The sequence below is a fragment of the Corythoichthys intestinalis genome, chromosome 20 (genome assembly GCF_030265065.1).
Source record: "Corythoichthys intestinalis isolate RoL2023-P3 chromosome 20, ASM3026506v1, whole genome shotgun sequence".
In the NCBI taxonomy this organism is placed as follows: domain Eukaryota; kingdom Metazoa; phylum Chordata; class Actinopteri; order Syngnathiformes; family Syngnathidae; genus Corythoichthys; species Corythoichthys intestinalis.
Window position 1 is genome coordinate 25,376,503 of NC_080414.1, and position 21,302 is coordinate 25,397,804.

General features: G+C 37.5%; 1 protein-coding gene across 1 annotated transcript in view; it reads right to left on the minus strand.

Annotated features, from left to right (window-relative positions):
• The window catches only part of vstm2a (V-set and transmembrane domain containing 2A), a 105,125-nt gene that overhangs the window by 3,611 nt on the left and 80,212 nt on the right, over positions 1-21,302 (minus strand). Inside the window, exons 3-4 of the mRNA XM_057823980.1 lie at positions 16,888-16,938; positions 13,977-14,313 (exon numbers count right to left, since the gene is read on the minus strand). Coding sequence (XP_057679963.1) covers positions 13,977-14,313; positions 16,888-16,938 — 388 coding nt within the window. The remainder of the gene's footprint in view (positions 1-13,976; positions 14,314-16,887; positions 16,939-21,302) is intronic.

Here is a 21,302-nt window from a genome sequence, read left to right on the forward strand (position 1 = left end):
GCTCTCGCTCGCCTTCTTGTGCTTGTCATGTCATTGAAAATGGCTCCAAAACATCCAGCACCTGCTAAATGTTCTAGCAAACCCAAGAAAAAAAGAAAAATGATGACAGTTCACGAGAAAGTTCCTGTTGCACACCATTACAAACTAAATGAATCAACCGTTCTTTATATAAACAACAGTGCGCTCTGATTTAACTGGCCACCGAGATGTGTCTGTAGGTCAGTTTGGCTAAAGCCTCTTGTTATGTTGACCTCTTTTATGTTGGGCCCCATGACATTTTGTTAAACTGTTTTGTGACTTTATTAAATTGAATTTTCCCCAAGGTGTCCATGTGGATGTTTGGTCCACTACTGATATGAAGAGCTAAGACAAGGAAATATGACGAAGTGTATGTAGCGTTTGGCTTTTGAATTTGACTTTTAATACAGTGGGAGACGAGGAAGGAACAGTCTGTTTACTGTGTCTAAAAATGTTTGCAGCGGACAGCAGGGAGCCATATTAATTAAGACGTCACTTGAAAACATTTGACCCCAACGGCATTGATAAGTCGCTTGATTTTTTTTCAGCGAAAATGTGCCGAATATTGCCAGCAATCGTCCCACTTTGTCAGTTTCACATCAGTAAATCAGCGAGCACTGTTAGCATCCTATTAGTTGGCATACCAAGTTGCTCAGTGCAAAATAACCCCACACCATAGAAAAGGACCTGATATTGCCAGCAGCAAAAATAAAAACTGTCCCTCTGTCTAATGACTGTTGTTTTTGTTGTATTATTTTTGTTGTTTCGGTGAAATTGTTGGGCATATTGTCCTCATGGGTTAATGTTGCTAATCAGTTTGAATTTATTATTATTTATTGATTTTATTAAACTTGCTACGGCGTTTAACTCTAATTGTTGCACTGCGTATGCATAAAATGAGGCTTTACTGAGCTGTCAAGTAACAAGAGTGCTCTAGAATATTGTGTCAAAGCAGATCTTCCTAAGTTCTCATATAAAAAAAAATCATGATCAATTTACACAAATGGTCAGGGTGCAAAAAAAAGACATTTTATGCTTGAATTACCTTGTCAACAGCAATTATATTTTCATGCCATTCACAGGAACCTGTGTTAATCGAGAAATGGCTCTAAATGCCAATTTGTCTGGACTAGCCTGGAAGGTACAATGGGTGGAGACTCAAAAGACGGCTTTATTAAATTACCAAACCAAAGCGTTTCCCCTCAACACAGACACACATACAATTCAAGTGATTTAGAAAACGGCAGCGTCACAGATGAGCGACAAAAACTTTGAGCCACAACATCCTTTGCGGAAAATAATGAATTCAGATGTAAGGAGGTTCTTCTTCAAAACCTAGCAAGTTTTCATTGATTGTGTAAAGTGAAGTGAAACAAAACAAAACAAAAAATAGCCACTGGCCTAATAGAATATATTACATCTTTGCATAGGTTTTTGGTGTCTTGTTTTTTTTAAATAGTTATTGTCAGGCAATGAAAGAGAAACAGCGGGAATAATTCTGTTTCTACAGTATAAACTGAAATCTCACCATTGCAGGCAATGATTTAATTTTCGATGTAGGAAAGACACACACGTTGGAAACATGCCACGCTTGATTATATAAAGTACTTGTTCACAAATTCTTCTCATTAGTTCATTTGAATTCATTTGGAGGCCATTCAAGTTCACCTCCCCAGCATCCCAGTGCTAACATTTTTCCTCTTCATTCTGACCTGCTGATCATCTGACATACCCCTTATTTATTTTTGGTGACTCAAGAGGTTTGCACTCACCGATAGTAAATATTCATAATAGCCAGCTATGACAAAATGGTGGTTATTTTATTATCTAAAGGCATGCTTCTGTCCTCTTGCTTTTAACAATGCTTTTACACTAATACTGGGAGTCAACTGCTTAAAAGCCAAACATATTGTTGTACACTCTAGTGCATTGGGCCCCAAACCATACCACTGTGCAAAAAAAAAAAGTTGGGGTCCACTGCTCTAGTACATTCAATTAGTTAAACTCATGTTAAAAACTTAAACATTTGGCTCTGAATAATCTGAGTGATTTTCTGTCAGAGCTACATCTGTGTGTGCTTGGCTAGAAAAGATTGGATATTTTTCATTTTGTTCTATTTAACCTAACACAACGTTACAAAGTTTGCCAGAATGTTTTGGCTCAGTGAGATGGTACTGTGAAATATTGATTTCAAGCCTGGGAGGCATCAAGGCTCAGCAAGACAATGAGGGAAATTACCAAGACCTCCATGGGGAGCTCAGACCAGCTTGATATGTCTCAGATGATACCTTGCTGGCTAAAGACGTACATTTCCATAAACTTCTTTAGTCTTATTGTCTGGTGACTTTGCTGTAAAGTGTGCTGTCTAGCTTGTTTGAAGTCTGCCTTTTTGGCAGAGCCATTTGCTAGTTTTTGTCTGCTTCCAAAATGGTTTGTTTCATTATTTGTAGTTGGAAGAAAATCACTTTTAGATGCAAACATCTATCTGAAGACTAAATCTAAATGATATTTTCCCATTCTGTTGTTATAGTTTGGATTTGTCAAGGGTAGGCTTTCATGGTGAGACTGGATGATTTCCCTTGGAAATAAAATGAACAGTTCCACTTGCTATTCAAGCCGGAGATTTTAAAAGGCTTATTGTAAAAAAAATCACCAGCAAGGACAATGATTAAGAGATACCTGATGAACTTAAATATGATGTGGAAGATACAAAAGAGGGAAATCAACAAGACTGGCAAAGCAAGCAGAAATTAAAAATGGTGCCAAATGTTCCTTATTGTGGCCAAATTGTGCTAAAAAGAGGAACTGTGTGTGCCGTACTCATGAGACCTTTTGCAATTTAAACCGTACTACATTGTGAAAATGAAATTATGGTATGCAGTGCTACCTCGACATTCGATTCTTTCGACGTTCTACGTAAAATTTGACTCGAAGTTTGTCTCAACATATGACGACGTGCTCCAAATATGACGATTTATGACAGCGCTGCAAGTTCATTGTTTTCCCGCAAAACGGATGCACGGCAGATTTCCTTGTGAGAGAAATCAACATGGGTCCCAAGAAGGGTAGTGCAGGTGGTGAAAAAAGGCAAAAGCTGGCGCTTATCATTTAAATAAAAAAGGAAATGATAGAAAAATATGAGCATGGTGTGCGTGTGTGTGAACTGGCAAGACAACGTGGCTAACCCCCCCCCCCCCCCCCCCCCACCTACCAGCTGTCTACTCCCTTCGACCTCTGTTCGCCAGTAAGTTAAGGTGACATAAACGCTTTTGTTATTATATTCATAATTTATTTGTTGTAAATGTGTCTTATTTAATGCATTTGTTAAATTAGACGGAACACGGCTCGCCGTATCCGTACACACCTGCCGTCTCCTCCCACCTCTGTTCGCCTGTCTCTATAAGTTAAGGTGACAATAAAATTTTAATTTCCATTTATTATTAGTACGATTAGTATATAATTCATTTGTTTTAGTGCTGCAACGATTAATCGATTAACTCGAGTCATTCGATTAGAAAAAAAGCTTCAGAGTAAATTTTGCTGCTTTGAGTATTAGTTTAACTTGAGTGGCGTTATAATGGTTTGTTTTGAGCGTGTTTGCATTTAGTTTTATTGATGTGTGGATACACTGCCCTCTAGTTACAACAGTAATTATGACATAACTCATTTAACATGGCTGAATGCAGCTGCTCCCTTTTAAGACCAACATAAGCTTGTGTTTTTTTTTTATGCATTCGTAATTTAGTTTATCGGTATATTCAGCTGTTTTTTGTGGAAAAGAGTTTAAACGATTTGTTGAGAGTACTGCATATATTTAAAAAAAAATATATATATATATATATATTAGGGCTGTCAAACGATTAAAATTTTTAATCGAGTTAATTACAGCTTAAAAATTAATTAATCGTAATTAATCGCAATTAATCGCAATTCAAACCATCTATAAAATATGCCATATTTTTCTGTAAATTATGTATATATTCTATAAAATAAATTGTTGGAAGGGAAAGATAAGACACAAGATGGATATATACATTCAACATACGGTACAAAAGGACTGTAGTGGGCATTTCACTCTACTGTCATTTAAATCTGTCTATGCTGTCCTCACTCCGAAACGTCTACTTTTTCCAAAGCTAGACAGCTAGTGAACGACGCCTTAATAATTAGACTTCTTCCTTTTTCATCTGATTTATTAATAAAATGGCCTCAAACCATTGTCCTCTTTAGACCGTCGTAAAACTACAAAAAAAAAGTACACAAGCATTGCGTTAGCAACAACGTTAGCTTAGCACGCTATACAGGTTCACTAAACATAAACAAAAAGCGTCTCATACAAAAAATATAACATTTCGCTTACTAACATAATATGTACATTCTTTACAACAACCATACTTACGGACAAATCTTGTCCAAGGATCATATAAGCACAACATTATCAGCCCGAGACGTCGTGCAGCCATAATGAACTGGAAAGAAAACAATAAACCATGTCGCAAAGCGACCACAAGAGTTCGCTGTTGGACAGCACAAAATGTCTTGCTGTAAAACTTACCAAAAGGCAGAATACTTTCTGAACGGGACATGTGCGTTAATTGCGTCAAATATTTTAACGTGATTAATTTAAAAAATTAATTACCACGCGTTAACGCGATAATTTTGACAGCCCTAATATATATATATATATATATATATATATCATTTTATAGCATTTAAGCTTGCGGTCTTTTGCTATGAAGTTAGCCTTTTTTTTTGGTGTATTTAGATCCTCATTTATTTAATTTTTAATTCCGTTTGAAGCTAAGCTCAGGTATTTTAATTTATTTTTAAATGAAAGTGCAATTCTGCAGTTTTAAGAAACACTCTGAAATTTTATTTTGTGTTCACATTTAATGCTCTATTGAAAGTTCAATCTTAGCAAGCCATTGTTTTATATCTCCCGATTACTCGATTATTCGAAGGAACTAGTTGATAGATTAATCGACTACTAAAATAATCGATATTTTTGCTATGTGTAATTGATATTAGCAATTGTACATGCAGTATTTAGCAAGGATTTAGCATGGGTTTGCGGGCTGTGGAACAAAGTAATCGAATAATAATGTATTTAAATGGGAAAATCTCGCTTGACATACGACAATTTTGACTTACAAACAAGATTCTTGAAAAAATTAAATTTGTATGTAGAGGCACCACTGTACTGTAAAATATACTGTGTAAATGATATTAGTAATGCATCTTGCATCCACACAGGATGTAAAACCACCTATGGTGATAGTAATTGAGTGGTGGTCTGTTAGTGCCATACATTCAACAGGCTGTTGCAAGTTTGTACTGCAAAAAGACGACCGACACACATAGAAATAAATCAATGCCAAGAACAGTTGAACACAGTACTAAAGAGAATAAGTAGAATTTAGCAATGGGGTCAAACTTTTAATGGGCTAGATTATCGAATAAGGAATATGTTGTTGGGTTCACTCATTTTAAACCAGTGTCAGTAAAAATGTAAACATGTTTAACCAACACAAGATCAATTCAGCTCTCAAAGCTTTTCAATTAGATTCTTGCAATCGTAAGGTTTGTGAGCTTCAAAATAAGGTAGACTGAGTCATAATGAACCAGGGAGGTGTTCCGATATAACAAAAATGACAAATCAGCATTGCACGAGACAAGTTGAAAAATAGGCAGCTTTGAATAGCTGTTGTGACATTTCTAACCAAATACTGGCTAGATGACTCATCTCTGCCCATCCGTGGAGAAATACAAAAGGTTTCATTCTACTGTGGTCACCTCTGAGATTTGGAAAGTAAGGAGGAGCGATGGAGGACAAGATCAGCTCAGACAACAGTTTACGTTGGTGGGGAGAAGCTGTGAACAAATGTCGCATGTTGTCATTTGAAATTCTCTACAGTTTACAGCCCCAGGAAAGGAAAATTGTATTTTTCTTAGTTTGATTTTCACAGCAACCAGTTTATGAGCTGGTTTATCATCTGCCAAAACCTAAGCAATGACATGATAAAAACTCCCAACGGTCACACTTCTCTTCCTGTTACAGGAGATGCCCACCGCTGCCATGCGAGTGAAACCCACAGAGACATATTTATCAGTGTCAAACACACAGCGCAAGCGATACACTGCAACATAGTTGTCAGCATAATGTTGCAGTCTGATAATCTCTGACAGCTCTGGGGTTTATTGAACTTTTTTCCCCTTCATTCAGTAATAAGCTGTGTTTTGCTTCGGGAGCAGGAGGTGATCTGAGCCCAGAGCATGACTGACTTAATGTTTGAACTGTCTGACCGCTGGGGAAATGATTGGCATTTAAAGGTGGGCCAGAAAAATTATGAATGAAATTAGTTTGATAGGGAGAGAAATGAAAAATATGGAGGTAATGAGAATTTAATCTCCTGAGGATAAAATGTAGACTATTACAGTATAACGGCTGCTCGTCTTTGACAAGCTGGAATAAAGAAAAATCCTACAACAAAAGCGACCATAAAAAGCAATATTGCTTTTATTTCGTCAGTAAAATTTGAAAATAACTTTTGTGTAAAGATTAAACCATTACTAAAGCTACATTTCTACCCAGCAGTAAACTTTAATCAGGCTTGAGTTTCCAAAGTTTGGTGTAAATTAAGGAAGTAAACTGGTTACAATCTACAGTGTATCCCAAAAGTGAGTACACCCCTCGCATTTCTGCAGATATTTAAGTATATCTTTTCATGGGAGAACACTGACAAAATGACACTTTGACACCATGAAAAGTAGTCTGTGTGCAGCTTATATAATAATTTATTTTCCTCTCAAACTAACTCAAAATATAGCCATTAATATCTAAACCCCTGGCAACAAAAGTAAGTACACACCACGGAAACTACGCACATCCCTAAATGTCCAAATTGAGTACTGCTTGTGATTTTCCCTCCAAAATGTCATGTGAATCGTTACAGGAGTGCTGTCAGCATTGCTGCAAAGCTTGAAGAGGTGGGGGGGTCAGCCTGTTAGTGCTACACCCCACTCTACATCAAATTGGTGTGCATGGCTGTCACCCCAGGAGGAAGCCTCTTCTGAAGACGGTACACAAGGAAGCCCGCCCGTCTCATCAGACCACAGGACATGGTTCCAGTAATCCATGTGCTTTGTTGACATGTCTTCAGCAGACTGTATGCAGGCTTTCTTGTGTACCGTCTTTAGAAGATCCTTCCTGCTGGGGTGACAGCCATGCACACCAATTTAATGTAGAGTGCGGCGTATGGTCTGAGCACTAACAGGCTGTTCCCCCCACACACCTTTTCAATCTGTGCAGCAATGCTGACAGCACTCCTGTAACGAGTCACATGACATTTTGGAGGGAAATTGACAAGCAGTACTCAATTTGGACATTTTTTACGTAGTTTCTATGGGGTGTACTCACTTTTGTTGCCAGGGGTTTAGATATTAATGGCTATATTTTGAGTTATTTTGAAGGAAAATAAATTAACTCTATTATATATGCTGCACACAGACTATTTTTCGTTGTGTTAAAGTGCCATTTTGTCAGTGTTGTCCCATGAAAAGATATACTTAAAAATCTGCAGAAATGCGAGGGGTGTACTGACTTTTGTGATACATTGTATTGCAATAATCTATATTTTTAAATAGTGCCTCTATTTTCACACGCTGAATAAAACCAAAATCACTTTTCTCGACCTACGAACAGATAAAAATGTGTTAAACTGCACTGCATTATAAATATAAAAATGGCTTGAACTTCTTGCCGACTTGCTGACATAAAGGTTGTCATGGGGCCAGAATTATTTTCATTCAAATATGTATATATATTTTTTTAATAATGTGCAAAATATCAGTTAACAAAAACACCATACAGTAACCTCAACCTCCATCTCCTAATTTTTATTTTCCCTCATTTCCTCGCATCTAAATACGAAACCTTAATTTTAACTACAAATAGTCCCCGGGTTACGACGGACACGACTTACACATTAAAAAAAAAAAATTATATATGTTGACTTTTGTGATGCATGCTTTAATTTATAATAACGCAGGAAGCGTAGAACAGGAAGCGAACCCATGTACAGATGCGCCCGCCCACCTGACACAGAGCAGCTGAGTCAGACACGGCCTGCGTGCACATTTGTTGCTTGTGAAGCATCCATAGGCAACGGCTGTACATAACCCCTTTTGTACTGTTTATTGTTCGTTTTCATTTGTGGTCGAATACTTCGGGCGAGTTTATGTGATTGTTTTTGATGATGTGCAGACACCGACTGATACATGCTAATCATTTGTTATTTCTGTATCAGCAGCTACTTGTAAATGCAAATTTGAATTGTTGTTATTGAAGATGACACTGATTTAATTCCATTTTATTTTAGTTTCACTCTGCAAGTGTTGATGTCATGAGCAGCTGAATAAAGTTAACAAACCACACGGACGTCTGACATTGTCATTTCAGAGCTTAGCTCACTGTCGAGGTAGGACATATCTCGAACGTCTTTGCGAGGACAGTGCAATGATGTATAGTACATGTTTTTGGAAGTTTTTTGTTGTTGTTGTTGTTTTTTTCAATTTAGAGGGTGTTTTGAGTTATTTAAAGGGTTAACTCCGATTAACGCGAAAATCCGGATTACATTGCCAGCGCAGGAACGGAACTCGTTCTACCTACTTGGACTACCTGTACTTCAGAACATCGGATGTACTTACATTATGCACAGTGAAATGGAATACATTTTGAAGATAACACAAACATTGACTTTTTTATATTATAAGGATATAAATAAGTAGCCTAACATGGGTAAATGAACAAAAATAAGTACATAAGCACATTAACTTTACTGTCAAATGCATCACATTTGAGACAATTTCTGAACCTCATTGCAGTAAAAGATTTTGTTTAAAACCTAATTTTGTTCAATCTCACTTTAGTTATGTTTGACTTACCACGACAACTGCATGTAATGCTTAATGTATTATTTATGATACAGGTTAGAGAACATTATTACAATTTTTTTTTAAAAATTGTTTGATTTAAAAAAAAAAAAGTTATGTCTAAGGACCACATAAAGCATTCGAATTAAAAAAAAAATCTGTTCAATATTTGTGGAGCCAGGGATTATTACATGGTTCATATTACAAGATGTTCTGAACCTCCCCACTAGGCCAAATAAAATAAGCATATTTAATTCTTTTCTTAACAATCTGATCAATTTTCCATTGCATTGCCCTTTTTTATAGCATTAATTCAAGAAACTTTTTTTTTTTCTTTTTTTTGTTGTCCCAGAAACGTGCGTTTCAGAGCTAACTATCCATGCTGATCACATGTCAGTATGTCAGCCAATTGAAAGGACAACTGGAGCGTAGGCAGGGTGTCTTGTCGGACTCAGAAGATGCACACACTGCGAGAACTCCATTGAACCCCAACCCCTAAATAATAAATATCAATGGAAACGGATGATGCTACACAAGCACTTTATTGGGCTTGTTGTTAACACTTGCGTATGTAAATCTGACGTTAGTAGATTGTTTTCTTCTTGGAGATGCGTGTGTTTTTTTTTTTTTTAAATATCGAGGTTTGCCAGTTGCAGTCAGATTTTCGGAGTCAAAGCATCGTTACGCCCCAAATTTTTATACCCACTTTCAACCCTGCCGGTAGTACTCTGCACTACATGGCGTGAACGTGGATTAAGTGAGTCACAGTCCAATTCATATTGATAAATGTGATTTTTGCCTTTGGTTTCACCTTGTTCTCTGTTAAATTGTTTTAATGTTCATTGTCGTGACAATGACCACTGAGTTCTGTGATTCTGTTCCTGCAGTTGCGTCTCCCTGCTGAGGATATGTTATTATAAATGAGTTATTTAATTGCTTATTTAATGCAGTTTTGGTTTTTTTCCACCTCATTTGTCACACCATAATGTATATGGTATAAAAGGTGTAGGTTATGTTTACATAGACAGCACAAACCTACTTATAATAGGCCTATACTTATAATTGATTAGTACGTTTACTTTTTTATTATTATTATTTTAATTACGCAAAGTAAGTTTAATAACATGGCCTACGACTGGCTGGCAAACATGTTCAGGGGGTACCCTGCCTCCTGCCGTTGTTAGCTGGGTTAGGCTCCAGCACCCCGCGACCCTTGTGAGGATGAGCGGTTAAGATGATGAATGAATGCAGCTTAAGAACATTCAATGTCTAAAATGTTATTTTCATACAAATTCAGAGGTAATTAAAACTGACAATAACCTTGGAAAAGAGGTGCACTTCACCAATATTTACCTTGTTAAAGAACAGCTGTGGTTGAAGAATGAAGACAAAAACTACATTCTAAATTAAAAGATGTAATCATACAGATGAATAATTATGCTCCTCATTAGAATGATTATGCTTCGACATGCCTATTGTGTGTTTGATGTACACGACCGTCGCCATCTGGTCTAGTCAATGGCTATTCAGTTGTTTACAAGTGCAAGTGTCTACCTTGAAACAGATTGCTTTTGTACCACTCACACTTCTGGTCAAAGCATATTGCACTGATGCAAAGGGAATTTGCATTGGTGTGAATTGAAAGCACACCGCATCAGATTCAAGACACATAAGGGCACCATGTACAATGGTATTTGATGCTGAAAGCTGAAGTTGTTTGTTGCTTTTACTAAAGAAAGTATTTTAGTGTTGTAACTCCTAACACTTGTCATGATTCTCCTCCACACACATCAGTTTATGTCACTACGCATATCTTTCATAGCCACAATAGTATGTACCTACAACATGCCTTAGAGCCTACAATAGGAAGGAGGAAAGATATTCAATCTGGAATGCTTTGTGTTCACCAATGCACAGATAATGTAAACTACAGATGACCCACCCGTGTAGAAGATCAATTTGAATAATTTCAGAAGTTTGAGTCTGAGTACATTTTGAGTCTGTCAATACGCACTTATATAATCACTCTGATTTCATCTGGATGACTGAAGGGAAAAAACCCTTCGAATGTCGACATTTCCATTTTGTTCTCTCTGACTCAAGCGTGAGACATGCATTAATCAGACCACACAGAGCTCCCTTTGTTCTTATTTTCTGCACCTATGAACACTATCCCCTCAGCCTGATCAAGACTCTCACTGTGGCTTTGAGCTATTACCGTTTCCCTATAGGCAGATTCCCACTCATGCCTGGTAGAGGGATTTGGGGAAATGAAGTCAATTGAACTGTTAATAAAAATGTTGATTTTCTTCCTCTGAAAGCTTTATGGAAATGCCTCAATTGATTAAGTGCATTTTGACCATCAGTTTATCTGGTGTAGGCTGTTCAGCTGACTGTTATCCTTTCACCTTAACTTTAAGGAAATGTGACCAATTGCATTACAATTTGCTTAACTTAATTGCAGACTGGCAAAATGATGACAAGTGTTTTGAATCATAATAGCAGTTTACTTATATTGTTTTTGAGCAATAATTGAATATGAATTTAACCTGTGCAGGTTATGATCAGTGTTGTTAATAACTGCGTTAGAATAACAGTGTTATTTTTTCCAGTAGTGAGTAGTCTAATTAATTACTTTCCCCATCTTTGCAACACCATTAACCCTAACCCGTTTCTGAGGAGGTGAAGGGCGCACGTTACTACATTTTGGTTGAATGAAGCGTGAGTTGTCAACAGTTGATTTTGTCAGCGGGGAAGAGGGAAAGGGGGTGGTGATGCCATTAAAAACACGATGATGATTGGCTAGGTGGGCGGATCATGCCTTGCTTTGTACCGGCACTACTTCTCGCGCAAAATTAAAGGCAAGAACGATGTCTTTTCACCCAAGTTTTCGTTTTTGGGTATTGGTTTTTGTACTTGAATTATTTTCAATATTTAATATTGTTACTATCCAGAATATTTAAGGATAGTGCTTATTATGCAGTACGCCTAATGTAGAGATTCAGAGATATGCACTGGTTAATGGTCAGTTTGCATTTGTGTTTTCTGAACAGACTAATATACTGTAATTTTCGGACTATTAGGCACACCTGGCTATAAGCCGCCATCCACCAAATTTGACACGAGAACGACATTTGTTCATAGATAAGCTGCACTGGACAATAATCCGCAGCTTTGCTCACTGTAGTATGGGATATTTATACCAAAAGATATTAACCGGTAACACTTTATTTGACAGCGGCATCATAAGACTGTCAATAAGACCAAATGAACCACCATTAAGCTTTGAACCAATTGGTTGCAAGGCTTCATTGCTCTAAGAAGTTTCATTTGGCCATCACTGCATAGTCAACCTCTGCTGACACCTGATGTCAACACGGTTGTCGTCCAACATGTTTCCTAGCATGCATTGCAGCGCTACAGATGGAAATAACAATCAAAATTCATGTTCTGTGCTAAATATTTCTTCAGTTTCTCTTCCAATTGTTTCATTAATTGCTAGCCCTGGTATTTGGTAACACTTTTTTTAACAAAGGCGCCATAAAACTGTCATAAGACCATCATAATTACGACATGACACTGCAACGAGCATTAATGAATACTTATGACGGATGTCATTTTGTGTCATCCGGTAAATTATTTCACTTTTGAATAGATGTAAAAGATCCAAGCTGGACATAAATGGAGTGTTGGTGACATAATTTGCCGGATAATACTTGAGCTCAGTCAAAAGTGTTCGTTAATGCCCATGATAGTGTCATAATCATCTCATAATTATGACGGTCTTATGGCAGTCTTATGACGCCGCTGTCAAATAAAGTGTTACCTACTAACCCAAATAAATCAACAAACAAGCCGCACTGGATTATAAGGCGCAGGATTCAAAATCAGGGAAAAAAGTAGTGATTTATAGTCCGAAAATTAAAGTATTTGATCCAAATCAATACCAAATGTTCCAAAACACTGTATATAGTGATTTTTTCTTCAATAAGGTAATATAATCATTAGGGCTGTCAAACGATTAAAATTTTTAATCGAGTTAATTACAGCTTAAAAATTAATCGTAATTAATCGCAATTAATCGCAATTCAAACCATCTATAAAATACGCCATATTTTTCTGTAAATTATTGTTGGAATGGAAAGATAAGACACAAGATGGATATATACATTCAACATACAGTACATAAGGGCTGTATTTGTTTATTATAACAATAAATCAACAAGATGGCATTAACATTATTAACATTCTGTTAAAGCGATCCATGGATAGAAAGACTTGTAGTTCTTAAAAGAAAAATGTTAGTACAAGTTATAGAAATTTTATATTAAAACCCCTCTTAATGTTTTCGTTTTAATAAAATTTGTAAAAATTTCAATCAAAAAATAAACTAGTAGCCCACCATTGTTGATGTCAATAATTACTTACACAATGCTCATGGGTGCTGAAGCCTATAAAATCAGTCGCACCCAAGCGCCAGCAGAGGGCGGCAAAACTCCATAAAACACAATTAACAAGTGAGCGTTTCACTGTACCGTCATTTAAATGTGTCTGAGTGGGACATCTGCGTTAATTGCGTCAAATATTTTAATGTGATTAATTTAAAAAAATGAATTAACACCCGTTCACACGATAATTTTGACAGCCCTAATAATCATCTTTCATGTGAAAGATGTTGCAAAATGTACAATGTAATAACGTGTAGAAGATGAAAAGTAACATCAGTTACTTTCCTGAGTAATTAATTACTCTTACAATGAGGTAACTGAGTTACTAGCTAAATTACTTTTTGGGAGAGAAATTTGTAGCTTTAACTAATTATTTTTTTAAAGTAAGATTAACAACACTAGTCATGATGAAACACTATAAAGGTACCGTTTGGTGAAATGTGCTCAGTCTCGAATATAATGTATATACGTATGTATGTACGTACTGTACGTATGTGGTGACATATAAGAGATCAATTTTAGATGTTCCTAAAGACTTGATGAATAGCACACTACACATTGTTCTCAATTCCTAGATACCTGAGCTGGGGTTGTGTTTATCCGTATTGGACGATGTGTGAGAGGTAGACGAGGAGTCCACTCTCTGGTCTGAACTCATGCTGTCTTGGCCCAAAGATGAGGTGGACTTTCTTGGTTTCTTGTCTGTCAGGTGCAGTGGGGAGCTTTTCTTGGGAGGTTGCAATGGACGTCTTGCTCTGGCAGAGGCGTTGACCCTCAGCCAAGCTTGGGCTTTGTAATCCACAATCTCTCCATAGTTGGCTTGTGTAACGCGGCACTCGTACAAGCCCTCATCACTCTTGCTGACTCTGGAGATCTGTAGCTTGTGGGAGATATCGTTGCCCTGCACTTTGACTGTCTGTAAGAATAACCAGAAGAAGACAAATGTCATTGTGCTGCAAAGCACAAAGGTCTGTTCTACATAAACTTTACAATAAATTGGACCAAAAAGAGACTGTTGCATGATTGAATGAAATACCAGTATTTCTATTTTTTAATGGACACTGTCATAGATGTATTACCTAACAATATGGTTGTTACTATTGCACTGTTTTATGCCGTTTTAGGTATTATGCTTTATTATGTCAAATAACAAACACTTTAATATTGTCCGTTTGCCCTCTGCATGTCTATCTGAATATATTTAGCTTCTTGGAAGCCCTTTATATAAAAGACTGTGTGGCTCGGTATGCAAAGAGTATGGATTCAAGTGGGGGAAAGTGTGTGTTTGCAACTGGGGTATGAGTGACTGAATTGAGCCCATTTGATGCTAATAATACCCTGCCTCTATATTTTGCTGATTAGCTCCTTAGGAAGAAGATGTTGGGAAATCAGTAGCTATTGTGTGATCTCTGCATGCATGCCAGCATCTGTGCTTCTTGGAGGATGTTATATATATTGTAGCTGATGTTTTCCCTGCATACGCCACCAATATGAGTTAGATAGAAAGTTGGATCTTTCAAATGTATCATATATACAACTTGGATTAGTCATAAATTAAATCCATAATGCAGTATGTATGTGCGATTAAATTTGACAAAGAAAATAAATCATATGGGATAATTTCTGATTCTTTCCAAAATTATTTTCAATTTTCTGTTGACATTTTCTGCAAGCTTTTTTGTGTGTAGTCGAGGAAATTCCCCCTGATTATCTGAAGACAAAAACTAAGAACTATCAAACCTGCTATTGAGCAGTGACCAGTCCAGTATGTGCTCCACCACTGGTAGAATGTCAACTATGATAGGCTCCATCTAACACTTTATGAGTCAACCTCTTGGTTGGGTGACCAGCTGCAGGAAGTTTTCTGTCAAGGGCACTAGGTGCGTGTCTGGATATGATAACATCAGAGTTGGGTAGAGTAGCCTAAATATGTTACTCAAGTAAGAGTAGCGTTATTGCAAATAATATTATCAAGTAAAAGTAGACATCCAAAAAGTAAAAAGTAAAAAAGTGTTTGGTGAAAAGTAGAGATGTGATGCCGATCGATCGGGTCCGATCACGTCATTTTCAAAGTATCGGAATCGGCAAAAAAATATCGGCCATGCCTTTTTTTAATATATATATATTTTTTAATTAAATCGTTTTCTAATTGTACTTAACGTTACAAACATAATATGTTACACTCATCCAGAGTCTTGAGTTTAGGCTTAAGGTAGAGTTATCAAATTTATCCCGATAACGGCGGTAATTATTATTATTTTTTTATAAATGTATCATGTTAAAATATTTAACGCAATTAATGCATGCGCTGCACGACCCACTCACGCATTGTCGAGCTCAATTTGTAATGGCGCCGTTTTATCTATATAGTGAGATAAAAGGCAGCATTAAATGAGTAGAGTGAATTTTGGCAGCCTTTGGAGCCATTTTTTAATTGGCTACAGCCTTACAATCCCTCTCCCTACGATTAAAAAATATCAAGGGAAGCAATGTGGGGAAGCAAAGTAGCACTTGATCTTTAACTTAACACCTTATGTTATTTTTCAACGCAGAGAAGATATATTAATTGGTAGCACTACGCACAGTCATGCATTTGGCCATGGCCACAGTATCATTTAATGAAAGCTCAACAAATACACTAGAAGGCAATATTTAGTCACAATATACAAAGTCACAAGTCTTTCTATCCGTGGATCCCTCTCACAGAAAGAATGTTAATAATGTAAATGCCATCTTGCCATCTTAAATAGTGAATACCCAATTAAAGAGTAACATTGTGAGTAGGTGCTTACGATGTGTGGTATTTTTTTTCTCTGCACAAAGTTATCTTTACAGTGACCCCTCGTTTTTCACTGTTAATGGGTACCAAAACCTGCCTTGTATTTCAGTAAGAGTTTCTTCTTCACAAATCTAGTCAACTAAAAGTAAAAGGTATGGTTTAGTAAAACTATTCTTAGAAGTACATTTTTCTCCAAAAGTTATTTAGGTAAATGTAATGGAGTAAATGTAACGAAAACTACCCACCTCTGAATAACATGCACCATGCATATCTTAGAGTAAATAAGTAAAGCCATTTGGAATTTTACATCACATTTTAACCATTCTGAACATACAAGTACAGTTAATATCACTTGGATTACCAGATTTTTAATTATATTTAAATGAGCTTTTAAATTCCAGTATTGTAACACAGAGATGATATTAAACACCCCCTCAGTTTGCCACAACAGAAAGATTGGTTCTAAAGGCAAATTTAACTGAAGTGATTCCTACAAAGTATCTGCACTTGGGAATTCATTATCATTAGATGAAAGAAAAATAATTTAGGGGACAGTGAATACCCCCCCCCCCCCGCCCCCCAACCACCACCACAACCATCTAACTTTTAGCATCCAAGTATTTCTTAATTGTCCAAATTATGCCAATTACTGCTCTGATTGAAATTATAATTGGACCTTGAGAAGCACTGGTTTAATGGCTTTAGACTTACACTTATTTTTGTCCCCTCGTCATCAGGATGAGGCTCTGGTGTTATCTCCATCTGCGAAAAAAGAAGGAAAGAATATTAGGAATGCAAAAGCAGCAAATCCATACAACCAGTAATTGCTAGATTTACTTGTACTAAATTCAAATACAGTATAATGTTATTATTGACAAATGTCACATTCAAATGACAAAAACTTGCTTCATAGCTGCCCAATTCCCCCACACAAGCTGTTGTTTTTATTAGAACACAAAGCACGATTACTCAGCCAAACCCTCCGCGACCCCTTCACCCACGTTAATAAATCTGCGTTCTTCCATGTTGTCATTGTCTTAATCGATGAATAACATAGGCATCTAAAATATATCAATATGGCATCTACAACTGAGCAGTTGGGTAATATCTTGTAGTATCTTGTAGTATCTTGACTCGTAAAAGAAATGTACTTGCTCACTGCTAGTGAATATTTCATTTTTATTCTGCTTCTTTTTTAACTTTGAGAATAGTGATTGTTTTTCTTCCAAAATCTAATGCTATTTCCAAGTACACAATTGGGATTGAGTCACCAGACTGTGCTTGTCCTCCCGTTAACAGTAGTTGCACAAGGAATGTGGCCCTTGTTTTTACACACTGTGGTTGTACTGTAGTTTGTCTTTTTGGATAAATAATAATACACATCTTCCACACATTGCAGAAACCAGAGTTCTGCATGACACAGTATGTCTAAAGATACAGTGGGGCAAATAAGTATTTAGTCAACCACCAATTGTGCAAGTTCTCCTACTTGAAAAGATTAGAGAGACCCGTAATTGTCAACATGGGTAAACCTCAACCATGAGAGACAGAATGTGGGGAAAAAAAAAAAAAACAGAACATCACATAGTTTGATTTTTAAAGAATATTTCCAAATTAGAGTGGAAAATAAGTATTTGGTCACCTACAAACAAGCAAGATTTCTGACTGTCAAAGAGGTCTAACTTCTAACGAGGTCTAATGAGGCTCCACTCGTTACCTGTATTAATGGCACCTGTTTTAACTCATTATCGGTATAAAATTCACCTGTCCACAACCTCAGTCAGTCACACTCCAAACTCGACTATGACCAAGACCAAAGAGCTGTCAAAGGACATCAGAGACAAAATTGTAGACCTGCACCAGGCTGGGAAGACTGAATCTGCAATAGGTAAAACGCTTGGTGTAAAGAAATCAACTGTGGGAGCAATTATTAGGAAATGGAAGACATACAAGACCACTGATAATCTCCCTTGATCTGGGGCTCCATGCAAGATCTAATGATAGCAAGAACGGTGAGCAAAAATCCCAAAACCACACGGGGGGACCTAGTGAATGACCTACAGAGAGCTGGGACCACAGTAACAAAGGCTACTATCAGTAACAGAATGTGCCGCCAGGGACTCAAATCCTGCACTGCCAGACGTGTCCCCCTGCTGAAGAAAGTACACGTCTAGGCCCGTCTGCGGTTCGCTAGAGAGCATTTGGATGATACAGAAGAGGACTGGGAGAATGTGTTATGGTCAGATGAAACTTTTTGCTAGAAATGCAGGTTCTCATGTTTGGAGGAGAAAGAAAACTGAATTGCATCCGAAGAACACCATATCCACTGTGAAGCATGGGGGTGGAAACATCATGGGGCTGTTTTTCTGCAAAGGGACCAGGACGACTGATCTGTGTAAAGGAAATAATGAATGGGGCCATGTATCGAGAGATTTTGAGTGAAAATCTCCTTGCATCAGCAAGGGTATTGACGATGAGACGTGGCTGGGTCTTTCAGCATGACAATGATCCCGAACACACAGCCAGGGCAACAAAGGAGTGGCTTCGTAAGAAGCATTTCAAGGTCCTGGAGTGGCCTAGCCAGTCTCCAGATCTCAACCCCATAGAAAATTTGTGGAGGGAGTTGAAAGTCCATGTTGCCCAACGACAGCCCCAAAACATCACTGCTCTAGAGGAGATCTGCATGGAGGAATGAGCCAAAATACCAGCAACAGTGTGTGAAAAGCTTGTGAAGAGTTACAGAAAACGTTTGGCCTCCGTTATTGCCAACAAAGGGTACATAAAGTATTAAGATGAACTTTGGGTATTGACCAAATACTTATTACCATAATTTGCAAATAAATTATTTAAAAATCAAACAATGTGATTTTCTGTTTTTTTTTTCACATTCTGTCTCTCATGGTTGAGGTTTACCCAGGTTGACAATTACAGGACTCTCTAATATTTTCAAGTGGAAGAACTTGCACAATTAGTGGTTGACTAAATACCTATTTGCCCCAATGTAGGTATCTGTAGTTAGAGTATTATCAACCACTGACGCTTACGACAACAATAAAAGATGAGTAGTAATACGCAGTTGCACCTCAGCATAAACAAAATTCACAACCTCGCATTGATAATTTTTTACATTTTGTTGTCACATTGGCTATCCAAAGCTAAATATCCATGACATGTAACAAAAAATCTGTGATGGAGTACAACAGTCTTGGGTGTTGAAGGAAGACATGTGGACGATCTAATGCCTTCCTTGACTGAGATGAAAAGAGAAGGGCAGGACAAGGATAAGATGGCTACTTATGAGCATTTGCTGCAGAGAGCACTCCTTCAACTGCTGTAATTAGCACGGAGAAACCAGCGCTTCTCTCTTGAGGATGCTCTATAGACAGGTGATTAATGAGCAGAATTACTGCTGGATCCAGCTTTCTCGATCCGCATGTAGCGTGACTCTTACATCTTGATTTCACAGATGGACCTGACATACTCTATTGTATTGAAGAGATGTCTTTAATGGGGAAGCATAATTCATTGCCCTCTGCCGTGGTATTAGACTGTTTCATGTCATTAATTTCAGCCTCTCCCTTTACAAACTTCTCAGCAGTTTTACGGGCTAGCTGGGCAGCCGATATTTGTCACCTGAGAAGGATAAAGTTAGAGTATTTCACTGAAGGAGAAGTGCTGTACCTGCCTACCTGTGTTAGGAAGTCGTTTTATGACGCAATTTCTTTTCAAGTAAGTGTTTTTTTCCCGAAAGCATAATGTTAAAAGCAAAAAAACGAGAACTACTACTTGTGCCACTTCTAGTTAGAAATCCTTAAAAAGATGAATGCAAGTCAAATTACCAAGAAATTCCAATACAGCAGTCATGAAAATCATTAGTAATCATCATCAGTCATATTTGTGCTCATCTAAGAGAAATATTTTAAGACAGACCTTGGTGAATTAGGTCTATTTTTTTGCTTCTCAGGATGGTTGAGCAAGTTTTCTGAGGTAGCTTTAAAATCAGTAATAGTGATGATGAGGTTTACGTGACTCAGGCACGTGTAAGGGGTCATTATTTCCTCTATTCATTTACATTACATTTCTCCCTGTATTATCTCGAGTGCTTTAGTCAAATCAAGCAGCACTTAAAAGTATCTCAAATTCAATCTTTTGTCTCTTCCTTGTTAAGAGCCTCCACTGCTACACACGTCCATTCTTTGTGAAAAATGTCTCATTGAGAAAGATATGCATGCACCACAATTACTGGGCTTAAAAAGTCTCACTGAATGGAACTCAATTATTGTCAAAGAAAGAAAGAAAGACTCATGACAGCCGGAATGAAAATTGGACAATCAGTTGATTCCGTGATTGTTTTAAAAGTGATACGAGACAGGTAAAGTCCAGGATGAGTGACTATCACACGTTAAGTGCGGGATTAAGTATTAGTTATACACAAGAGTGATAACAATTCGACTAGTCAGGGTGGAACTGGGTGCTGGGGATGCAATTGCACCTGGGCCCGGCTGGGCCTCTGAGGGGCTCGGTTTGCTGGCGTAAAGTGGCCATGGTTGGATGAGGGAAGGGTCAAACAGAAAGGTAAGATGATGCGCAGAGCTCTAATATATTGTGTTAAGGCTACGTCTACTGGCCTTAAATGTATAATTGGACTATTCGGCATGTCGGCTACGCTAGTATACCTTTTGTCCGGATTAGTTGTTATGCAGATATGTAGGCGGTTAATATTACCAACCTCTTAATGTCTCCGTACAACAATCGGATGCTAAGGAAGTGACGTCATGGAGCATGCCATCGCCACTTTTAATGCGGCACGCCGGCATTGTAAACAATCGAGGCAGATGATCAAGACTGGCATTCCTGTTCCTCTTTTCTTTTCCACAGTCATTGTTTACAGTTTATCATCTGTAGTGTAGGTCTTCGCGAGTCATTTCTGGCTCTTTTGATGAGTGTATCTGCCTCTCCGTCAACTCGTAATTTTAAATGTGGTACCAGCCTGCTCGCTCGATTGACGTGAAGCGCTGATAATGCATTCACATATTTTTCTTGAACCTTCAAACGTGTGTCGCGATAATATGCTTCAATTCAGTGCCCATTGGTGGTCCTCCGATTGTGGATTACACGGAGATGAG